Here is a 22,414-nt window from a genome sequence, read left to right as displayed (position 1 = left end):
TGCTCATGCTCTACAGCCACAGCTATGGCAGCTCTTTTTGCCTAACAGAGAAGTAAAACTTACCTTGCCTCATGTTAATTCAGATTTTCTCCTTCTTGAACAGTTTTCCAGTATTCTAAAACCTTTAGCAGGAAAATATCAACTTTCCTTCCTGAGCTTTATATTTTTAACACGGGAAGACACTATTTACCAATACCTTCTTTAAAGTTTTTTTTTAAATTCTTTGTATCTCAGCAGGCTGAAAATTCTTAGAAACCTTTAATTTAGCTGTGTTTATCATATAGGTAAGTGGTTGCCCAAGTTAACTGAGAGTAACAAAAATCACAATACGTTTTCCCTTAAAATTAAAATAAATTGGTTTCATAAAATACAGCCCATCTCCCAGAATGAATCACCAGTCTCTTAAATGAACCAGTGATAACTGGACAAACCTCTGACAACTAGGTAGATCTGATGAGTCTGTAAGACACCTATAAAGAAAACTGCCTTGGCTCTTCGGTTGGCCTGTGGTGCCCAGAAGGCACAAATCAACATGGTGGACTGAAGAGAGAAGATATTTCCATGATAATGGGCCCTATGTCATCCTGATGAATCGCCTGGGTTTGGTTCTCTTTCAAAATGAAGCTCTGGGGCTCACTGAGAGGCAGCATTTCTGCTGAGAAGATAACACAATATTGTGCTGGAATGTATTTTACCATTTACATCAGTCGGCATCAGTGTGAGATCTCTCATAGTGTTACATGGCTTATTCCATGGTTTTCCAGTTTATGGATGAATTATGGATTAAAATATTTTATTTATTAACTTTTTTACTTGAACAGAAGGAAACAGCTTTGGCATTGATTACTTCTGGCATATAGTTCTCTTTATTTTAAAACAGTACTGCACAGCTGTTCTGGGGTAAGCATGAGAACACAGAGGTCTTCTAAAGTCAAGAATATCCTTTCCAAGCTGTTCACGAGGAGGACAAATCAGAGCTACACAAAATGAGCAAAGCAAGCAGCAGATCGTGGAACCAGATTGCTGAAGTATTTCACATACTGCTGGCGGACATTAGTATGATCTGTGACAAATCAGTCTTTCATAGGATAAATGCTTCTGTTACAATACGCTGCAGGGTTTGGTTTTTCGGTTTATTTGGTTGTTGGTTGTGGGGTTTTTTTAATCTGCACAGAGGACCTCCTTTAAAATACTTAGTTCCCATTTGAAAGTACTCTAAAAGGACACTCAATTATTTGGAAGGAAAAATAATTCTGATAATGGCTTTCAAATACATTTTGTTCTCTTCCTTTTTTAAAAAAAAAGTCTCTCAGAAAAAGCATGTGTCATTTTTCATGCTGCTGCTTGCCTATGAAGGAATTCTCATGTTCATTGGCGAAGGAATATCCAAGATGCCGTGAAATGCCTAACATAAACTAGGAAAAAGGGAGAAGATGATTTTATGTGTGTTACCCTCAGTGCTCTGAGAGCTGCGCAAAACTTGCAGAGGGAAGTTCCCAGGGGATTGCCATTGCCATGCATAATTTCCTACAACTGTCATCGGTGAAGGCCTGGCCAACCCAGTGACCCCAGTAAGGAGATCCTGGCCTTCAGTGTAGCGGAAAATGCAAGGATGGGAGTAGGAACGGCAGGACGTACGGCTCCAGCCACCTGGATGATAAAGGAAGATCAATACTAACATGACCATCTGGTCAGTCAAAGACTAATACTAACATGATTAAATCACAGCAATTAGTCAAAACATAAAACAGCCTTGGGCAGGTTATACAGAAGAATGTTTTTATGTTTGTGAAGGAGTGATAGCCCAGGCTGGTGAGGATGGTATCTCGAGCTGGAAGACCACCCCCAAGAATGTATGGGCGTCCGAACGTCGGGCTGGAAGACTGCCCCAAGGACGTATGTGCATGTTAATCTTGGGCCTAGGCGTGTGAATGAGTGGGCTGGAAGGCTGCCCACACGATATGCATGAGAATGTGACTGGAAACAGTCACAAGAAGAGTGTGGTGTGTTTGGAATAAGATTTTTGGAAAAAAAATCCTGTTTAACCTCTTAGTCCAGGCCCATATCCGTAAAGCTATAAACTGAGAAAGGCTAATTAAAGAGGGCTCAGCTCAGCTCTGCCTGGCTCCGCTCTCGCTCTTTACATAAACCTTGTGTCTGCGTCTCAGATGGGAGCAGGGGAGAAGCTTTTCCCATGTGTTTTTCCCACTATATAGCATACTAAAACCAACCAACCAAGCAACTCAACCACCAGTTCCAAAGTTTCAAGCAAAACTCCCCTCTGGAGCTGGCCGAGGCAGAGGTGAGAGGCAGCTGCCTGCAGAGCCCTGATGGATCACTCAGACTCCCTGTCCCGAGGACATGGAACAAGCTGTTCCAGTGGGAAACAGCAGAGAGATGTGGGTACTGCTCTGGGGCAGTGGGACATACAGGCAGCTCTGTGCCAGCAGGATAAGCACCAGCAGACAGCGTCCTGCCCTCCCTCAGAGCCGGGAAGTCCAACAGCTGGTTCCTCTCCAAACTTCATCAGAGCCTGGTCCTTGGCCTTTCCCTTCCCCCATTCCCCTGCCCAGGAGGCCAAGGAAAGCGAGTAGGGGCTGATGGGGTGAGGAAGTCTCCTTCTTGCAGAGAAGCAGGGACTGAGCAGAGGTCACAGAGATACAGAGAAGCCAGTTCGAGAAGAGGGTGGAGCTGAGGAGGGTAAACCCGTAAAACCTCACAGCCTTCTCATTTGCCCTCAGTCAGCCTGCTGTAATAATAAATTGCACCTCCCTCTTCTTGCATAAACCCTGCTTTGCTAATTCATACTTTGCTTTCAATACTGCTGACTTGTTCAGCCACCTTCTTACCACCACTCCACCCAGAATGCTGTAGCAAAAGTGAATTTTGCTATGCAAGGTATCTTTCTAGTTGCAAAATTCTGTGTTCCTGCAGCTAAAAAAATCTCAACTCGTTTCTGCTTCCTTCTGTGCTTTTCCTAAAGAGTTCCCAGTTGTGTCTCACAACATATTTTCTAGGTTTGGAGCTTATTCCAGCTGCTGTTACCCCCTCTTACTGCGAGATAATGCCATCTGCCTGTGATCTTCTTTTATCCTCCCACAGTCTATTTATGGATTGTACAAACATTTCCCATTCCGAAGAGAATCCAATAAAGTGTAGCAGTCGAGGAGAGCAATGTTACAAACAATAGGACTAAGTAATTCTGCATGTGCTTCTTCCATGATCAATGCACTAAAATAAAGAGATTAAGCTATTTGAAAGGCATCTGCCTTCGCTCTCCCCACTTTTGTAACAACAGCTACTATAAACGGCAGCAATATACATTTATGTTGGGCTGGCAAGCTCTTTTCATGGTATCACTGACATTTTCCATGAAATCCTGACACTAAAGTACCTGGCCCAGCACTAAACCACCAACAGATGCTCATATGAATAAAAACATGATGAACTGAAAAAAAAAAGCGGGGGGGGGAATGGAGGGTAAGAAAGCAGAAAGGAAGAAAATTAGATACAGGACAGCCAACAGCAACTGTTCCAGGTGCAAAGGGAGAAGGGATGGACATGGGAGTGCATAAAACTTTACCAAATACAATCAAGCAGAAGACTGGCTCAAAGAAAAAAAAAAAAAAAAATCTCTGCCCAATACTGTTTATTACCCTTTGCAACAAGAAATGTTTACTTACAAAGACTGTACAGCTGAACCTCTATTACCTATTACCTTACTGTGGTCACACAACTCTTACACTGAATTAACGCTTGTCCCTGCTTAAGATCTTATAAATGCTCACTCCTCACCTTTGTAAGGTAAAGCTTCATGGGACAAACACTGGTGCTTCTGCAGCCAGAGGCTATTTGCTACATCCAAAGAATCTTGGATTTTTGTTACCAGTTACTTGTCGCCTTTTGCCAAATGAAACCTCTCCTACACCGCAAAAGACATGATCGCTGAAGAATCACACTATTACAATAATTAAGAAAATAACAAAGGTGAAAAAAAATTTATTAATTTTTTTTACAACTGTGGGCACTTGCTTTAAAGCATTTTCTCCCTTTTTTATTTATTATTAAGAGGTAACATGAACCAGGATTAATAAGTGAAGAAATGCTTCTGCGAGAATCCTAAACATTGGGGGTACGAGGATGAGGTCTGACTGTCCCCATCTTTTTTTGTCCTTTTTTTCCCTGAAGTCACTTGACTGATAGAACCTATATTGCACTCGATAGCTTACCTAACCACAGGAACGCTGCTGCAATCAAGCTGCCTTTATTACAGTAAAGAATCAGCATCTCAGCATGATCTCAGTCTGGATCACCCCTTACATCATCAGCTCTTAATAGGTTTACGACTTGTGTGGATTACCAAGCAATTGCTGTAAAAATAATAGTGCTGGGAATTGTATAATTTTATCATATTTTGTTTCAGTTGTGAAAAATAACTTCCTAGAGGACTGTCATTCCAGCAAGGTGTGTCAGCTCACAGTGCCAGAGATGAGCTCACTCTGGAGTAGCTCTTAGCAAACATTGCTCGGAAGTACAGAATTTATACTTTGGACAAACAAATGCAAACCTGGAAACATAAATATATCAGACTGAAGCCTTCACCCACACCCTATGAAAGGAAAACAACATTTTAATACCTTTTCAGTAGTGGTTATTGTTACAATTGCATGCTTACATTCGTGCAACACAAACTCACAACAGTTCATAGTCAAAGTCTCTTTTGAAATATACAGGTATTTAATTAGCTTGGACACTATGGTATGATACAGTTCCTTCCAAGCAGGCTGGAATAAAGCAGAAGAATGGTCCTCAGTTTTAAGAATAAAAGGCATGTTTCTCAAAACAGGCTGTGGAAACTAAGATAAAATGAATAGCATAGAGGAAGCCCAATCTGGGGAAATACATGTTATAGAATATCAAGTCTTGTGTATGGGAAGAGGTTGGCCTTCAAGGGTGCAATAGGAAAACACCATGGTGACACCATGCCCCCAAAAGTGCGATGTATGTATTTATGTACAATTAGACAGACATGCATATACAAAATTCAATAGAGGACTTTTCTGTTCCTAATTAAAACTGACACTATTTCAACTAGGTAGGAATGGCAATTCTCACACTATAATTTGTAAAAATACTCTTGCATTTTTAACAATTTTCAGGAGCCCTAGCAACAGAGCCTCAAATTCAGACCAGCTTTGCTGTGGGGGTGTGGAGTTAATAGTTGCTCTCATCCGTGGAATGGGCTGCTTTCTTTTGCATTTAGATGTTTGCTTTAGGAATGAACTGTAAGGATGAGGATGTTTATTCAGAAAGATTAAGTGTATTAAAGTGCATTAAGGCTCATCTGCTGCCTGGAAGAAGTTGAATGCAGAATCAGGATGCAGAGGGTGATGGTGATGCTGTTTCAATCTGAACATTCCTGTCAGGCATATGCGTGTGGGAGAATGTGGGAGGGACGGAAGAAAGGAAGGGGGATGACAGACACATCGGCACACTCGTTAGAGCTGCTGTTTGGGAAGGTTCTATTCCCGTCAGCTCCCACCCCATTAAATCCATCTGACATGACAGGAATGCAAACCTAGAGACAGGGCTCAGGATCATTGCATTTTCTCCTGCCTCTCATTTTAATAAACATATGAATTATCAAGTCTTACAAGCCTGCACTACTTAACTTTCACAAGTGAGTTACCATCTATAAACAGTCAATATGCAGGAATTCATAGAATTCCACTCACCTGTTGCTTTCTGTCTTCATTTGCCAACTGTGTTCATACTGAGTTTACTGCATTAAAAAATTTGGCTTCTATCCCACTGTGACACTGTTATTAATGATGCCTGAGTTGGTTATGCTGATATTAGATTCACAATCTAGCTGACAGTGAACTAGTTACTAGTTTTGTAGTTGAAAAATTCACACTGGAAGATTTTAGAGCATCTAATGCTATACTGCAGGTGTCTTTCTCTCCCTCAAAGTTTATGGCATCCATCTCTGAAGCTTCCTTCCTTCAGGACCAGCTTTAGCACTAGGAAATGACTATTTTTCATATTGCTTACAACCATAGTAGGCAATTTTGATACACATTGTCTTACTTTCCAAAGCATGCAAAATTATTTATATTGACAAATTTCCTGCATAGTGTTTCTTTCCTAGTCCTTGGATTGCACTTAGTCTGAGCCTAGGCAGTGACTCACACAGATCTAGATAATCCATTCTCTGGACAGTTCAGCTGGCCCTGCAGTTTGGAAGCACTTCTCTTAAAGGCAAATAATTTAAAACAAATCATCTGTAAATCAGACTATGTCATAAACAATTTTATTTTCTAAATATGTGTTAGTGTCTCTAGATGTACATAGTAGTAGAATTATAATGTCTTTAAGATATCTATCTCTTCCCTTTTCTGTTCCTTGCTTTTGAAGACACGTACTTAATCTCAGTCTCACTTGGCTTGGGGTTATGCAAGTCAAACTTGAAGATGGTGACTCATTTTATCAAGTTTCTCCATTGAGATGGTAAAAGAGCATTGTTAGACCAAAAATCCTGAGCCAAGATAAGTTACTGAGGGAACAGAAGGTCAATTGTCTGCAAAGTTACCTTCTGTCATCAGGCAGAATGTTTTGAGATTGTCTGTCACCTGGAGAGGTGTAAATACCAGAAAAACTACTGAAATCAGGAAGATCATAAAAGATACAGTCCATTTTAGAAAAGGAATCCTAAAAAGAAAACTTCGCAATCCTCGCATTCCAGAATTAAACAAAGTTAAACGGTCAAGCAGGAGGCTCACCCTACACCTGAACCTGTCTCTGATGAAAGTCTCAGGTTACATGCAGACGGAATTGCAAATGAATTAGGTTTCAAGTGCTCTGAAAAATGGGATATAATGACACAATACAGAGAAACGGACAAGACAGATCAGTGGAAATTTGTTCCAGGTGGAAAAATGGAAATACCTTTATTATTAGAGACCTTGAATTCCAGAAACAGAATTTTTCATTGTAATTATCTACAAAAATGAGAACAGTTAAATTAAAAAATGATTAGCCAGATCAACTGGAATGTCAGGTCAAACTTACACTAGTAAATTAAAAATTCCTAGAGAAGCTCCTGGGCACCAAAACAAACAAGCATGGGAATGGTACACCTCTACTACACTAGTAAATTCTTCTAACAACCAAAAATAGGTGTCTGCATACAAATTACTTACTGAAAATGGTTCCTGCCATGTTCTAACTTTCAAAACACACCCATGAAATATTTGCAAGTGTGTTGCAACTGTCAAAATCATGTCAAAGAACACATTACTCATTTCTAGTATAAATTACTGCATTCTTGTTTCCAGTCTTATTTAGTTTATTAGCATCCCAGAATCTCTGCTTTCAGTACATACAGAACAACTTATGGTTTATTTAAGAAAGTGGAAATTAACGTAAGTAAAAACTTGCTCACTTTTAGAGACTGAATCCAATTATTTTTCCTGCAACAATAACTTTTACTTAGAAACTGAGACGATCTGTTTTCCAATATTGCCTCCACTCATCATGGACTGGAAAGCAGCTTCAAGAGAAATGATGAGATAAATTAGTGCCAAATAAATGTGCCAAGTAACTTTAAAAAAAAAGCCTAGAAGTAAATGTATTAAACGGTTCCCCAAACTAAGAAATGAAAAATAAAAAGCTATTCTGTAATAAGCTGCTAAGGGCTGTTTTGTGTAATAGTTTAAAAACCTGATTTGTAAGCAACCACCCAAATTAACGATTACACTTCCTGCTTTTGTGATATGCCATACAAATACTAAATAGAAAGACAAGGGACGACTGGAGAGTCCACAAATGCTGTAGGTTTTACAAAAGGAAAAGGTTTATAAATACTCTGTGTAGTACAACAAATACCAGAGCTGGTGCAAAATAATAAATCTTTGAGTAAACAAAGTATGAAATATGACTGCTATATTTGACCAAATTCCTTCAAAATACATATGCATACCAGTAAATAGCATTGAACTAAATCATCCTCTTCCCTGTTACTTCAAAGAGAAGCATTCTTACAGCACATCTTGAATCACCAGGCTCTCCAGCTTTGTCCGCCTGGAGTAACAAGGCCCTCTTTGTTCTTATATTTTCTTTGTTACAGATTTTTTTGAACAGGCCACAGGCTATTTTTTTCCTTTAAAATAAATTATTTTTTACTTCGTTTAGCAATCTCTAATACACTTTCCCCTTTCTTGTGTGTACTTTTCAATTTATTTTTTGTTAGAAAACCCAATAACAAGCACTGTTAGAGACTGGGTTTTTTTTAAAGCATACATTCGAGGTCTCCAAAACACAATTTTCTTACCCAGGAGTTCTAAGAAATGGGCAGCACCTTAAATCTGTAAGATCAGGCGGACTATCACCAGTTGCTAAGGTAGCAGTTTAATAATTAATCCCCCCGCCAACAGTAAAACAAACAAATCTCTAAATTTATAGTCAATAGTTTTTTTAAACATAATCTTCTCACAGACCTTTTTAACACCTTGTTAAAAAAATTCTTATAACATAAAAATAATGTTTTAGATAAAATACAAAAATCTGAATTTGCAAATGAAACACAGGAGGTAGTTAACCTCTATTGTCATTGTATTTAATCAGACTATTATTCTTAGAAAATGGTATAAAAATCTTACCACCGATGTTTGCTAAGCCTTCTACCACAGTCTCTCTGACCTGTGAATGCAAACAAATTATTTTAGCTCTCTTCAAGCAAGATAAATATTTCTTAGAAACATGCCATGAAACTGCCATGGAAACTATGAAAATCTAAAGTATTGTCTTGCTGCAATGGACAGTGCTCTGTTTGGGCCAGATTCTTCCATCAAGAGAGGACTGAATGCTTCCTGATAAACCTGTAGGCAATTTAATGCTTCAACCAGAACTGGAACATCCCTGCCTCTGCCAAAATTTCACATCTAAGGATTCTCACAGGAAAACTTACTGATCACCTGAAGAATCAAAAACTAATTTAGACAGACCACAGATTTAGGCCACAGATTGAATGCAGAAGTTCTCACCTTCAGTTTACCCTCCTGGATCCACTGGCAGAGCTGTAACACACTTGCTTCTTGTTTGTCCATATAGTTCAACACTAAGAATCTTTCCCTGTGAAAGAAAAGAATGAGTCTCAATTTAAGAAAGATTGGTAAGCATATTTTGAAATCTTTACAGATCTTTTCAGAAAACAGTGTTATTGAAACTGAAGAGTTATGAGTTCTAATTACAATGAGACGCCTCAGAGCTTTGCCAGCTTGTTGAGATGGTCCCTGCAGTGGGAGCTTGACAGTAACCTTGTCTCAGACAAGTAATTCTGTTCAAGTATCAGAAAGAAGAGTAATAAAAATCAAGAAGTATCACCAGAATAAACAAATGTCCAGAAAATGCGAGTGAATTTCTATTCTTATTTATGGTAAGGAGAATAATTAATGGACCTGCAACTAGATGTAAGTATAAATTAACTTTCGGGCTCCCCAAAACTTTGCATATCCGGCTGTCACAGCTGTCTATAGCAATCAAGAGAAACTGAAATGACCATCAAAACTGATAGTTACCTGTAGCAATGTACTGACTAAATTCTCCACTGCCTTCTACTATGCATGCTGTATTCTAGTATTTTTATCCATTTTTTAGAAGTGCAGACAACAGTACAGGGACAAGAAAAGAATTTTGATTAGGTCAATCCATTTGCACAGAAATCAAGTCTCCCCAACTTTCTGTAATGCAATGAATGAAAAATATCCCAGGACTTTGCTCCTAATCTCTGCCTTAGCTCCCCCTGAATCCTGATAGATTCAGCAATTCCCAGTCATAGCAAAAAAATAAATGTTTTGCCTGTATGTATCTGTCACATCTACTGTCTGATTATCTAATAAATCCCCAAATACTACAAATGTAATTCCAATACAGTCACTGCATCAGCTGCATCCCTACTTTAAAAAATATCTGATTTTCTCTCTGCCTGAACTACTACACTTGGAGAGAAGGCACTCTGCAAAACATCTGAGACAGAACCATGACAACATCTTCCCTCATACTGAAGAATCTGTCAGACTCCAGGACTAAATCAAGCAACCACGAACAAAGCATAACAGACAACTATGTTAACATGTAACAACATCCTTTCCCAGTTTTTATGCTGATAGAGACGAATGTAAGAGAAAGAATTTACTGACGTTGTAATTAGAGGTTCCTTTTTTCAGTATGGCAACGTTCTGTTCCAATTACAAGAACCTATTGTGGATCTACAGATGACCTTCTGAACAGAGCCACAGCATCATGTGCACAAACTACCTGGAACCTCATCACAAGTTCTGGAGGATAAATGTACCTCGTGATATTCCTTTCTTTCCGTATATTTTCTATGTCAGGAGGCAGCGGAGGAGGATAAGGCACATCTTTGTTATACTGAGAAATCTGTCCACACAGGATGATATGGCTGTTCTGATTCATCTGTTTGGGACAGCACAAAGCGCAAAAAATTACATTCCTTGGTCTCAGAAACTAAATTTTCCAGTGATAGAATAGATTATATTGCAAAATTTCCATGTGGGTATCCTTATTTAGAGCCACATTTCCTAGAAAAGAATTGCAGACAGTCCCATTCAACCTATGACAACATTGAAATAGATAAAAGCAGGGCAATAGGGGAAAAATAAATGCTATACAGCCTATGTGTAATTTTAAAAAGATATTAAATACAAGGGATATAAGACACATATCTTACTGTGTGCCTTTTTTGTCGGGAGGAGAGGGGTAATAGGACAAAGAAGTTTGACACAGCTGCTGGATACAGCTGTGATTTAGAGCTCCCAAAGATGGCATTGCCACCAAAGCCTCCCTGCCATGAGACAGAGTAGTTTCACACTAACAATGAAGAGGGCTGGTCAAGAGTCTGGTCTTTTGCGAAGCCAGAAAACCAAAGCTGACAAAACACAAGATGACTACACTGACAGACAAGGTTTTTAGAATATTACCAAGTCTCCTGGTGCTCTGCTGTATTGCAGGCTGGTCTCCAGTATGAATTAATTCAGAGCTGTGCACACAGACATTGGAGAATGACAAGAATAAACCCGACAGCTGGTATAATGACCTGACTTATCACTGCATCACTGATGTCTCCACCAACATTGTCGAAGTAAACATCCACACCGCCTGGGCAGAGTTCACGTAGCTGCTCTGCCACATTCCCCTTCTTGTAATTGATAGCAGCATCAAACCCCATTTCTTGGACCAAAATGGAGCATTTTTCATCTGTGCCAGCGATACCCACGACTCTAGAGCAGCCCTCCAGACGGCCAATCTGCAGGAGCACAGTTAAAAAAAAAAAAAAAAAAAAACACAACAAAACAAACCACAACACACCAAAACAAAACAACGACAATAAAAACCAAACCACACACACAAACAAAAACCCCCAAACAATAAAGAGAAGTTAGATCATTCATCTGCATAAAGGTACCAGGGGGAGGAAGGGGGTCTTAGGGAGTGTTACGGTTACCCCCCATCCCACTAAACCCCAGGCAAGAAAGTTCAGCCCACACTCCCATTTCATGTCACACAATTGCCTCTTGTCATTTCCTCCTCACACCTAAAGAAGGGGCAGGTACAATCAAAATCTGCCATCTTTCCAAACTCACTGACTGCAGGAGGTTTTGTCTGTAAAGTCATCAACAACTGGCAGTACTGAAGAGCCACATATAGTATAAAATTACCATCTGCCAAATATAACATAGCTAATAAAAGGCCAAAAATATTGGACAATAATAAATTTAAATACATTCTTCATAGACTTGCTTATGCATTCTTTCTTCATAGTTCCTCTTTATTACTAAGTCTTAAGCTTGCTTAATAGCTATTCTGTTTGTATAAATATTTGTAGATATGTACATACACACATACTAACGCACGCACAACATGTTCTACAAAGCTGAGGAGGATAAAAGGGCTCTAAATCTCAAAACACAAAGGATGTCATGGAAAATAACAAGAAGAGGGGTTTTCTACATTATTTACTGACTATTTTCAAATATAGAAAAAAAAAGAAAGTTGCCAGTCAACTCAAAGACTATTCAAGTGGCAGACTACAATTTAAATATATAGTAAATACATGTATTTATACCATCTATTTTATTTAGGCTAGCAACAAGTAATCACTTGGGCCATTTGCTCCTACTCCTGTTCCATGACACTTAAGTTTCACACCTAAAATCTCTTTCAGTGAGAGCATGAACCAAATCCATGAAACTGGCCCTTCCCATGGAATTATACTTGCTCACAGTGATTTTATCTGTACATTTACTAACCAGCATGTTCCAGAAAATAAACCTGGTAAGAGAAAACACTTGTATGTCTCGAGCCTACCCACCTGGCCGGCCAAAGAGCCGCAGGCACCGGCTGCACCGCTCACCACCATTGTCTGATTGGCACCCGCAGCCACGTGTCCCTTCTCTTTTATACCCAACAAGGCCGTCAGTCCTGTGATGCCGGCTGCACCCAGAAAGTAGGAAAGGCGTCCATTTACAAGCTGTGGGACAAGCTATGAAACAGAAACATAGGGTGCTGCTCACTTCTTTTTAAGGTGAGGTTTTGCTCTTTGCTGTTTGATTGTCTGCAGACAGAAGGCTAACTTAGGATGTTTACCAGGCAAGGTAGAACCGGTAGGGACAAGCTAGCTACAAACTAGGTCTATCTTAATAACAAGTTTATACAAAATGAAACAAAGATTATATTTCCATAGTTTTAGAATTTTTTAAACAAAGTCACTTGCAAGAACTTTAATTATGGAAATGTCAAAGAACAGTTGTGAGATAAGCTTCCAGCAATGGTGAATCATCCTTATGTTCACATAAAGGATAAAATAGTACTGTTTTATGAAATATTGCAATTGCAGATCAGTGGCAAAGGGTTCTAAAGGAAGCAGCTTATTGGAAACTGCACATGCTTAAACTACAATAATTTTTTGTGTTACATGAGGATGATGAACACAATATACCTAATGCACTGTTACCTCTCCACATTCAACTTAATGTTGAATACCCTTCTGTGGATGTAAAATCCCAAGTACAAGCTTTCACTAACACATCAGTGAAATAAATTTAATTCAATTTATCTAAAGACTTTTAAGTCTTATGACTACATTCTTGTGGATCTTAATTCTAACTACAATTAAGATAATTAACAGAATTAATTAAAAGCAGCAGCTTCGGGGAAATCTATTAAAAATCCAACAGCTGAAATACTGGTGGCATATCTGTGACCAAAAAAAAAGTATTCACATTTTTCTTTGTTAAGAAAAGAGATAAATTGATACAGATTGTGCCACCTGTGGGTTGATTTGTGTCCTGGTTTTATTTAAAACAAGACCAGTTCCTCTTTTAGTGAATTTTTCCTTTCAGCTAAGTTCTTCTAAGTCACTGTACTTTTCTGAATTTGCCTGCATGTTGTTTGAGACACTGCACTCCAGAACTGGTAAGGTCGATCAATGGAATGCGGAAGAGGCTCACGTTTAGATTTATTGCTATAACAACCAAGAATTCTGATTAGTCCCATAAGTGAGAGGAGCGTATTTGCAAGGAGGGGCGGACAGCACAGGTGACTAAAACTGACCAACTCAGTATTCCATCCCATCCACGTCAATTTGCCTTTTGAGTACTGGTTGCTCCAAAAATGTCGGCTTGTGTTTGACTAAGAAATAGTACCATTAGTCCCTATTTAAAAAAAAAATAGGGCTAGGAAAATAAAATAGTGGACTTTGTATTTACATTACCTTCTGTAGCACGCTTCCATCTAGAATGGCCACTGTCTGCCAGGGCCAGTTGAAGGAAGTGACAACGTCTCCTTTAGCAAGGCTGTCATACTTGCTCTCCTCCACAACCCCAACGCCCCCACCATCAGCAACTTCAGCCAGCTGCCAGGGCAGGAGGTAATCTGAGCCCGTGTCCTCATTCATTCTGCAGCGCTGAAAGACAAGGCTTTAATGAGAGGATCTGGTGGAACACGTGATTTGGTTTTAAGTTCAAGTTAAGCTGAGGATGAGATATGTTCAAAACTTCAAACACAAAGGGCTACTCAAAAATCTCTCAATAAGCTCCAAATATTCACAATCTTTTCTTAGATCCTTCTTTCCCCACGTTTTCTTGGTACAAAAGGAGGACAGACCATTCTGATCTCTTCCAGCAGTGTTATGTTCTGTAGACACTGCCTCAAAGTCAGCTGTGCAAACAAAGATGACTGACAAGAATCCCATAAATGCCATTCCCGAACTGGATGAATCAGAGAAACATAGGACTGAAAAAAAACACGCTCAAGTCATCTAGTCCATGCTTATGCACTAAAGAACACTCAAACATATGTAGACCATCCCTGACAGAGATCTGTTTAATGACACCTCTTGAAATCTAAGTTTTCTCTCTGTATCTCCACCTGTAACCTGAGTTAGTACTTCAGGATTCTTAAGCTCTTCCATAATTCCCAAGCTAAATCTACTCTCCTGAAATTGAGACTGTTTCTTTTCTACTGTCTCCACCTATGCATGGAACAAATGATCAGAATTCTCTTTATAGCAAACTTGTACATACGATCAGACTGGGTCTGCCTGGTTTTCCTACCTTCACTTCCATTTCAACCCACAACTCTCCCAACCACATCATTTCTACAGTTTTGCAGAATTAGGTGGAAGTGCTGGTTATGGCTTCATTCACTAATCCTCTGTTTCCACTGTTTACAAATTATTGACACATTTTTTTGCCTGCCATCACCCACTTAAGGAGAACATCTGACTTTCATTTGTAAACAAACTGGTAATAGCTAAATAACATTTAAATTGAATCATGTGTTTTGTCTAGAAATACTTTGCCTGATCATGTCCCTCTGTTGCTTCATCATGAAATATTCTTCCTCCTCTACCCACACTCACTTCAATTGAAAAATACTTCCTTCCATGGAAAAAAAAAAGTTTAAAAATGTGTATAAAAAGGCAAAGTTCAGAAAAAGCTGACACAAACAATGGTATACCAGGGCTCACGGTCTCCTCCTGGTCCTATGAAGTCATACTCCTGTATATATCACAAGCAAATCAATGCCAAATTCCTTCCCAATATAACTCCATCAGAATGAACAGAATTACGAAGTTATACTTCAGATACATTTGTCCCGTAACTGGTAGCTTTGGTGTTAAACATCATGACATGTACAAAGTTGAAGATATTTTAAAAACAAATTCTGGTTGAGCTCTAAGTCCATCACCTACCATGTAGGGGTCCACCGAGAGATAAAGGGTTTTAACACGCACTTGTCCCACTTGGATAGTATCTGGTATCGTACTTTGTTCCAGTCGGAAGTTTTCAGCCACTGGCTCCCCATTCTTACCTAAAATTATTTAAAATCAAGTAAATAAAACGAACCAATATAGAGCTTCCCTTAATCAATCTGGGAAGACTTTTTTTTAAGGTAGTCCTTTTTGAAATAGGTTAGGCTATATCTTTACTCAGGTATAAAACTACTGATCAACTTTCAGATTTTGTCTCACAAATCATGATTCAAATGGGTGCACTGCCACCATCCAAACTGATGACCAGCTGATCAGTCAGCTTATGCTTACCAGCGCCAGCACCAGGCACCTGCACTGACTGACAGTTTCCCTACTGTTTGCTGCACATAATATTTATTAACAATTAGGCTAAACTAAAAAAAAAATAATAAAAAGAAAAATAAAGGTGCTGTTCCAATTCTCAAAGAACAGTTCAATATACCCTATGTGCTGAAAAGCCCATAACTTTCAAAACACAGACAGGCATTGAGACTTCTCTCACATAACAAAACCACCATGCCCTATTTTGCTGTAGCAAATGACCATACATTTTAACCAGGTAAGTTTTAAACTCTCACTTTTCAGTCTCTTTTGACTCAGTGAGATTGGGGGAATAAAGACCATTGCCACTGCGCATTCATATGCTGCAAAAGCATCGCTTCGTGGCTACAGACACACCTCCTTAAATTAAAGCTTCCAAAAACACCTATAAAATGTAACTGGAGGCTTCATCCTCAGGTTGGTATCACATGCAGCAGATCAATCAGACTGACAACTGTAACTGGGCAACTAGAGCAGGCTACTACTGTAACATTTGATTTGCATTAGAAAAGACTTATTTGGAGGTCACACAATAGTTCTTACCTCCTAGGACTATTTTGGCATTGAGCAGCACAAAAAACCTCCCCAAAAACTTAGTGCACACATCTGTGTCTTCTATAACAGGCAATTTATAAACTCACCATTCAAAAAATTGTGCTGACCTCTGTAACAAGGCAAGTGTGTAAGCAAGGAAGTAAACAAATAGTCAGAAGTGTAAATTTAAAAACCAAACACTTTGAAACACCGGAGGAAGAAAAGATTAAATATTTACTAAAAGGAAACAAAAATGAAGAGTAACAAAATACTTTATTTTAGTTATCTCTTAAAGTGCAAAAAGAACAAACGTCAGAACTAAAAATAAACGTTTGCTAATCTTTTTTCACTTTGCATGCCTACACTTGGGATTTTCTCATATATTATGCATCAGCCTTTTTTTTTTCCACCCAACAGTTTAAATCTGTGTATACTGACTAAACAACTACAATTCACAATAAACTTTATTTATTGCTGAATGCAATCTTAAGATATATAAGTGTCAGTATCTTAAGTTAGTGTCTGTTTCTACCCTCAACATTTTGGAGCACTAGGCAACCATAACAAACAGATTGCTCATTTATTGGAGAGAAATACATACCAGGGCGTGAATTCAGCACTACCCTCTGTATAATCATCCCTGCTTTTGCAGCAGTTTTGCACTGGACTCCTACAAAGGAAAACATCATTTGTAGGACTGAAACATAAATTTTCTTGAAAAAGAATATCGGGCAGAGTATTTCGTAATTTGGAAACTGCGGATGAAATATGGGCTTCAGCAACTTCAGCATCCATGCCCAAGAATCATATAAGACAACTTCAAATGTAAAATAAACAAACTTGTGAATAAAGAGTTTCCAAGTTTACCTAGTTAAAGCCATGGTTTTATACAATATCACAGTAGCATCTTCTGAAAAGACTTAAAATTATAATGTATCATGCTCCTTGTAAGATCATCGCCACCCCCTACCAGGCTGTAGGAGACATGCGTGGTTTGCTTTCCTGTGCCGACTCAGGACACTCTGTGCCCACCTAAAAGACTCCGAGGCAGCTTTGCACGCATCAGCCAGGTGCAGCTCACTAAAAGGCACACATGCCAGTAATAGCAGCATGCAGGTATGAGATTAAAAGCGACTGTTGATAAGATGTTTTCACATGAAATAGCCAGTCTATCAGCGGTTTATTTTCTTCTACGAAACTGTCTGGCCCAGAGACAAGAAAGAATTACAACAGATCACCACTTGACCTGTTTTACTGAAAAATTTCTCCTTCAATTTCAACAGTTTAAAAGAGGATTGGAAATCTGTGTTCTTGCAGCTGTGAGAGGCCGAAGTGGTCAACAGGGAATGAACCTGACTTAAAAGGAGAAAAATTGTCTTACATGCTTTCAGAACTAATATAAAATAAAAACATTCTTACTAATATTCTCAGCTGAGTGCAGCAATAACCAGGTTCCACAAGAACCGAGGACATTAAGGAATGAAACATGATAGCTGATGTCTTTGTCATAATATTTATTCTGCTGACAAGAACAGCAAATTGGAGTGAAGCTAAACAGATGAGCCTAAGAAGAGTACATCACCACTTATCTAACATCTTTAGTCTCTGCAAAATACAGAACTTTCTGTCTCTAATGTTATAGTACTTACATTACAGCACTCACAGGCCGTCAAGAACTAGAGCCCGGAGTGCTGAAAAACATAATTAAAAAGTTATCAGGAGAAAATAGGCATATTCTTGGCCTTTCTCTCTCCTCTAAAACCCACAACTGACTCAAACCAAAAGTATCTTGTTCATAAACCAGATAAAGGTTTAACATTTGATTGTGTTTGCACTTGAAAAGTTACTTATTAGCTTAAAATTATTCAAGAGTTATTTTCTTTTCAGTATTTCAACACCTAAGGGCGCTACAAGAAATGGATCTCAAATGAGTCTTCACAGTGTCACATCAGTGAAAAATAAGTGACGTGCACAGTTCTTTGGGCAAAACAATGTAGAACATCAGTCTACAACAAAAGAAAAGCCGCACTTGGATGAAATTACTAGTTACTGTTTAAAAACAAACAAAAAAAAAGGAGCATTGAAAATACAAGAGTTAACAGTTAAAGAGAGAAATAAAAATCCATTTTTACATTCACACAGCTTATACAGTCTCTGGAAATACACTCATGTAAAACCCTAACAGGAAGGATGATCTGGGATCAGCTTTGGCACGTCTTGGTTTCAGCATCGTACTCCGCTATAGAATTCCTGTGTCACTCTGGGCATGTCACTTTGTACTTCTTTTATAAAATATTTTTCAGAACAAAATTCCAAATTTCTCTTCAAAACTTCAAAGTGGAAAGGTCTATACCCATAATGGCCTCTTCAGTCTCTACAATGCACAAAAATATCAAATTGCATATTTTAACTTTATATTCCATGTCATTCCTAAGTGCACTTGAGTGTAAATGCTTGAATTTTGAATTGTTGAACACCTGGATCCTTTTACAGCAGCTTGGCTGATAACATTTGGATAGCAAAATTACATTCAAGTGGTACAGGTGTTATCCCCAAAGCAATTGTCTTAGCATGCGAGAATTTGTGCTAATTCAATGAGCATTTTATAAACTGTCAGATGTGCCCACTGCAATTTAAAAGGACAACCATACTCCAGTGAACAATCTGTGCACATACAGAACTTGGCTTAACTTTATAACCACTAATGAGCCGGAATAACAGGTTAAGAATGCAGCAAATACAAACCAACGGCGATGTGACAGCTCACATGAAATCTGGGCAAATAATTCCTTTATGTACTATTCATATTCAGTTCAAATCTATCCATGGTGTTAAGGGTTTGATCCACTGTTTATAAACCAGAGTAGGCAGAGTCACTGCAGAGCTTGTGCCTCACAGAAAGGCTCGCTGTCACAACTGCTGACTGCATTTCTGTTGTCCTCAAACCAAATACATATATTATGCAAATGCAAAAACCCAATCTGAACAAGAAAAGAGACGATGAAAAGCATTTTATTGTGCCTAACAGATACTTGCAATATCTCCTTCCTATGCTAGTACACAGTAAAACTACGGTTCTTAAAAAAGCAAAAAGGCTAAAGATATTAACACATTAAAAGAAAGCAGCAGCAATACAAAGTGGCATAGAGACATGAGAGTGGAAAGAGCACACAATGTAAGTTCAGATTACTTTGAGTTCCTGACATCGTGAGGGAACAAAAATGCTATTGATTTCCCAGGCCATTTTCACAGCTTTTGGTTGAGAAGCCTGTGTACTAGTTCAATTTGAACATCTTCCACATACTGTGAGTGGGTGGACAGAAAGCGAGGCTGGCAACTGAATTGTCACTCATTCCATGACAGCTGTAACAGTAAAATACAGCACTGGAGATGGACATTTACTTCTAAATATGACTGTACTTACTCTACAGTGGAAACCAGTAATGCCATTATACAAGCAAATGTTCACACCAATATCATAATAAGAAACAATCAAATTTTCCTCACATTCTAAAAATATGAAAGTGACTAAAGAAAATAAGTAGAAGCACCATCCTTTGGCACCATAAACTGCAGAAAGCTTTTGGAGAAAGAGAACATATTTTTTTTTAAGTGAAATAAAGCAGATTTCTATCACATACATAATCCTTTTCAAGGTATGTGTAATGCCAGTGTGAAGGATGCTTTTGACGTATTTTTTTAAAGACCAACATGAAGCAACATGCATTACTATTTTTTAGCTTTTCCAAACAAAAATAACCTGAGTTGGCTTTACTCTTTAAATCAAATGGAGTAAAAATTGTAAGTTTTAACATCATCGTTATATGCCAAGATCACCTGACCCACCCAATGAGCACAACAGGAGCATTAAGCAGAACAGCAGAATCTTCAGGGGAGTCTCAAGTATGTTTTAGCCCAGTTTTATTCTTATGCCTTTCTCCCACTGCCTTTCTTTTCCCATTTTTGCAGAGAGATGCATGACAACTCCTTTTAAAAATGTTAAATAAATTCCTCAGAGCTAAAATGCTCCAGTTTGTCCTGGGCTTGGTTCCTAGAACTTGTTTTTGAGACTGCCCATAAGACACTTTTCAGTTACAGAAAATTTTGCCAAAACAATTCACCTGCTTCCAAGTCGTCAGACCTCATGCCAGGTGCAATCTAATTAAAAAAATAAAGAGCAGGTAGTTTATCTCTCCTGTATCAGGCCCAGGCAGCACAGAGGAAGAAGGCAGTCCATCTACATGGAGGAAAATAAGACTGGAAATCTTCTGAAACTGTAGTGTCAAACTGGCTGGAACAAGGATTGTCAGGAAATACAAAGAAAGAAATTTCAAGGAAGAATGAGGAACATACAGGAAGGAAAGATGGGAAGGACTGGCACTAGGAGTCAGCGAGAACAGAGAAATGCAGCAAGAATAGCAGCTTGAAGGCAAGTAAAGCAGGGAAGAGAGAAAGAGAATGGAGAAAGACCTGGAGAAGCTGAGAACGATAAATGAGGAGATGGAATCAAGGAAACAGAGATGGGAATGGCTGGGCAAGAAGCAAAAAAAAATGGTAACTGGCAAGGTGAGGTGAAAAAAAAAGGAAAAACAAATGTAATGGACTAGGCACCAAAGTGTCCGCCACGTCCCTAAAAAGCTCTGCATTTGAATAATGTTAATTAAACTGCCAACTCAAGTTTTCAAAAAGTAGAAGCCAAAATCAATACTGACTGTCATGAATAGAGAAAAACATGTCATAAAGAGATAAGTACTTTCATGAACTTAACTAATAAATCCAGACTTCTTAATGTTTCACATCTCATCATTGAATTCTCTGGTGTAAGTGAAGTTCCTCCCATAGCTTTTTCTCCATGTGGTTTCTCTGACACGCTGCCAGAGTTGAGGGCAGGCTGCAGTCTTTTACTCAAGAAGGAAAACGGTGCAAAAGGAAGAATGACAATAAAAGTAGGATCTTGATCCAGCCTTTTTTTTTTTTTTATATTACCTGAAACCTAGTATCTTGGACCTTTTTATCAAATTTGACTGACGCACAGAGCAAAAGCTCCAGTAAGTATACACACTCATATCCACACACAAAAGGACTGTATAAACTTAAACTTTTTCCAGAATTAGGTATCAAAAAAGCTGAAAGCTCTCAGGTACCACCTCTTCAGCTTTTTTTTTTTTTTTTTAATAAATAGTTCTGTTGTACTAGAGTTGCTGAAAATTATTTAAAACTACCCACATGGAAGGCTTGTTTTTTTTTTAGTGGAATTTCAAGTCGGTAATGAACACAAAGATGCAGATCGCTCCCAGGAGGGACGAGCAGCATTTTCAGCACCTGGTGCTTCCCTGACGAGCCCGTGATGCAGCAGCCCCAAAGAGTGACGGATTATCCGCTTTCCCTGGTGTGACCCAAGTCAGAAATCCTTGCTGTCAAAGCTGGGAGGCTGCCCCGCACGTGGTTCGACACCAGCTCCAGAAGCTACCGCCAGAACAACGCCGGAGCCAGAAGGCCGGAGCGGTGAGGAGCAACGCGCCACGTTCGCACTCGCGGGCTGCACAGGAGCCCTGATGTGGGTGCTGAGGAACCCCAAAGGATTCCCCCACCCGTCCCCCGGGCCCACGGTTTGATCCGGGCTCAGTAAAGCCAGACTGACGCTCCTGTACTAAAGATCAGGCAACCCCAATAGCTTCTTCCAACCAGCACACCTTTGCCCCCGCCTACCCTGCAGCGACGAGCCGCCAGTCCCTGAGGAAATGGCTCCCGGGAAGGGGCGCAGGGACGCGGGCGCGACAGAGTGCTGGGAGGGCGCTGCCAAGCTTCCCCCCAGGCACAATGAGGCCGCAGGCCCTTGCGGCTTCACACCGGGCACACTTATCTGGACAGGGAAAGCAACCGAGCGCCCGATGCCCGTCCCCTGGAACCTCCAATGTCCCGCTTGGCCACTCTGCCCGGCCGGGACGGCACCACCACCGCGCATGCGAACGGGCCTTAAACGAGGAAACGCCGCTTAAAGCGGCGGCGCCCGGGCCCGGCCCTCGGCTGGCGGGGAGGGCTGGAGGGCCGGGAGGGTGGCGGGGAATGTCAGCGGCCTCCCGGCAGCAGCAGGCGCCGTTTTGCCCTCTCCCCCTGTTTCGTGGGGAGGGGCTGTGGGCTGGGGTGTCCCGCCTTGAGGCCCGGCTGCCTGTGCGGGTGAGGTGATGGCGGCGCGTCTCGTCTCATCTCATCTCCTGAGGGGCT

General features: G+C 39.7%; 1 protein-coding gene across 6 annotated transcripts; it reads right to left on the bottom strand.

Moving 5' to 3' along the window:
- Positions 1–6,897: 6,897 nt before the first annotated feature.
- On the bottom strand, positions 6,898–22,139 carry PTGR2 (prostaglandin reductase 2). 6 transcript variants are annotated; one of them, XM_065635819.1, is made up of 11 exons: positions 20,311–20,341; positions 16,791–16,859; positions 15,275–15,393; positions 13,793–13,984; positions 12,392–12,562; positions 11,117–11,326; positions 10,355–10,476; positions 9,045–9,132; positions 8,661–8,700; positions 7,445–7,552; positions 6,898–7,001 (listed from the first exon to the last, which is right to left on the bottom strand). In XM_065635819.1, exons 1-10 carry the CDS (start codon positions 20,333–20,335, stop codon positions 7,488–7,490), a joined length of 1,101 nt encoding a protein of 366 aa, XP_065491891.1. In that variant the 5' UTR covers positions 20,336–20,341; the 3' UTR covers positions 6,898–7,001; positions 7,445–7,487. The 6 variants fall into 6 exon arrangements, with proteins under 6 accessions (XP_065491891.1, XP_065491892.1, XP_065491895.1 ...); XM_065635820.1 differs by lacking the exons at positions 6,898–7,001; positions 20,311–20,341 and adding exons at positions 17,839–17,880; positions 21,899–21,943 and having other exon boundaries at positions 7,011–7,552; XM_065635823.1 differs by lacking the exons at positions 6,898–7,001; positions 20,311–20,341 and adding an exon at positions 21,899–22,139 and having other exon boundaries at positions 7,011–7,552.
- Between the last annotated feature and the right edge of the window lie 275 nt (positions 22,140–22,414).

Source organism: Caloenas nicobarica, chromosome 5, assembly GCF_036013445.1.
Source record: "Caloenas nicobarica isolate bCalNic1 chromosome 5, bCalNic1.hap1, whole genome shotgun sequence".
Taxonomy (NCBI): domain Eukaryota; kingdom Metazoa; phylum Chordata; class Aves; order Columbiformes; family Columbidae; genus Caloenas; species Caloenas nicobarica.
This window is presented reverse-complemented; position numbering and strand designations above follow the sequence as displayed.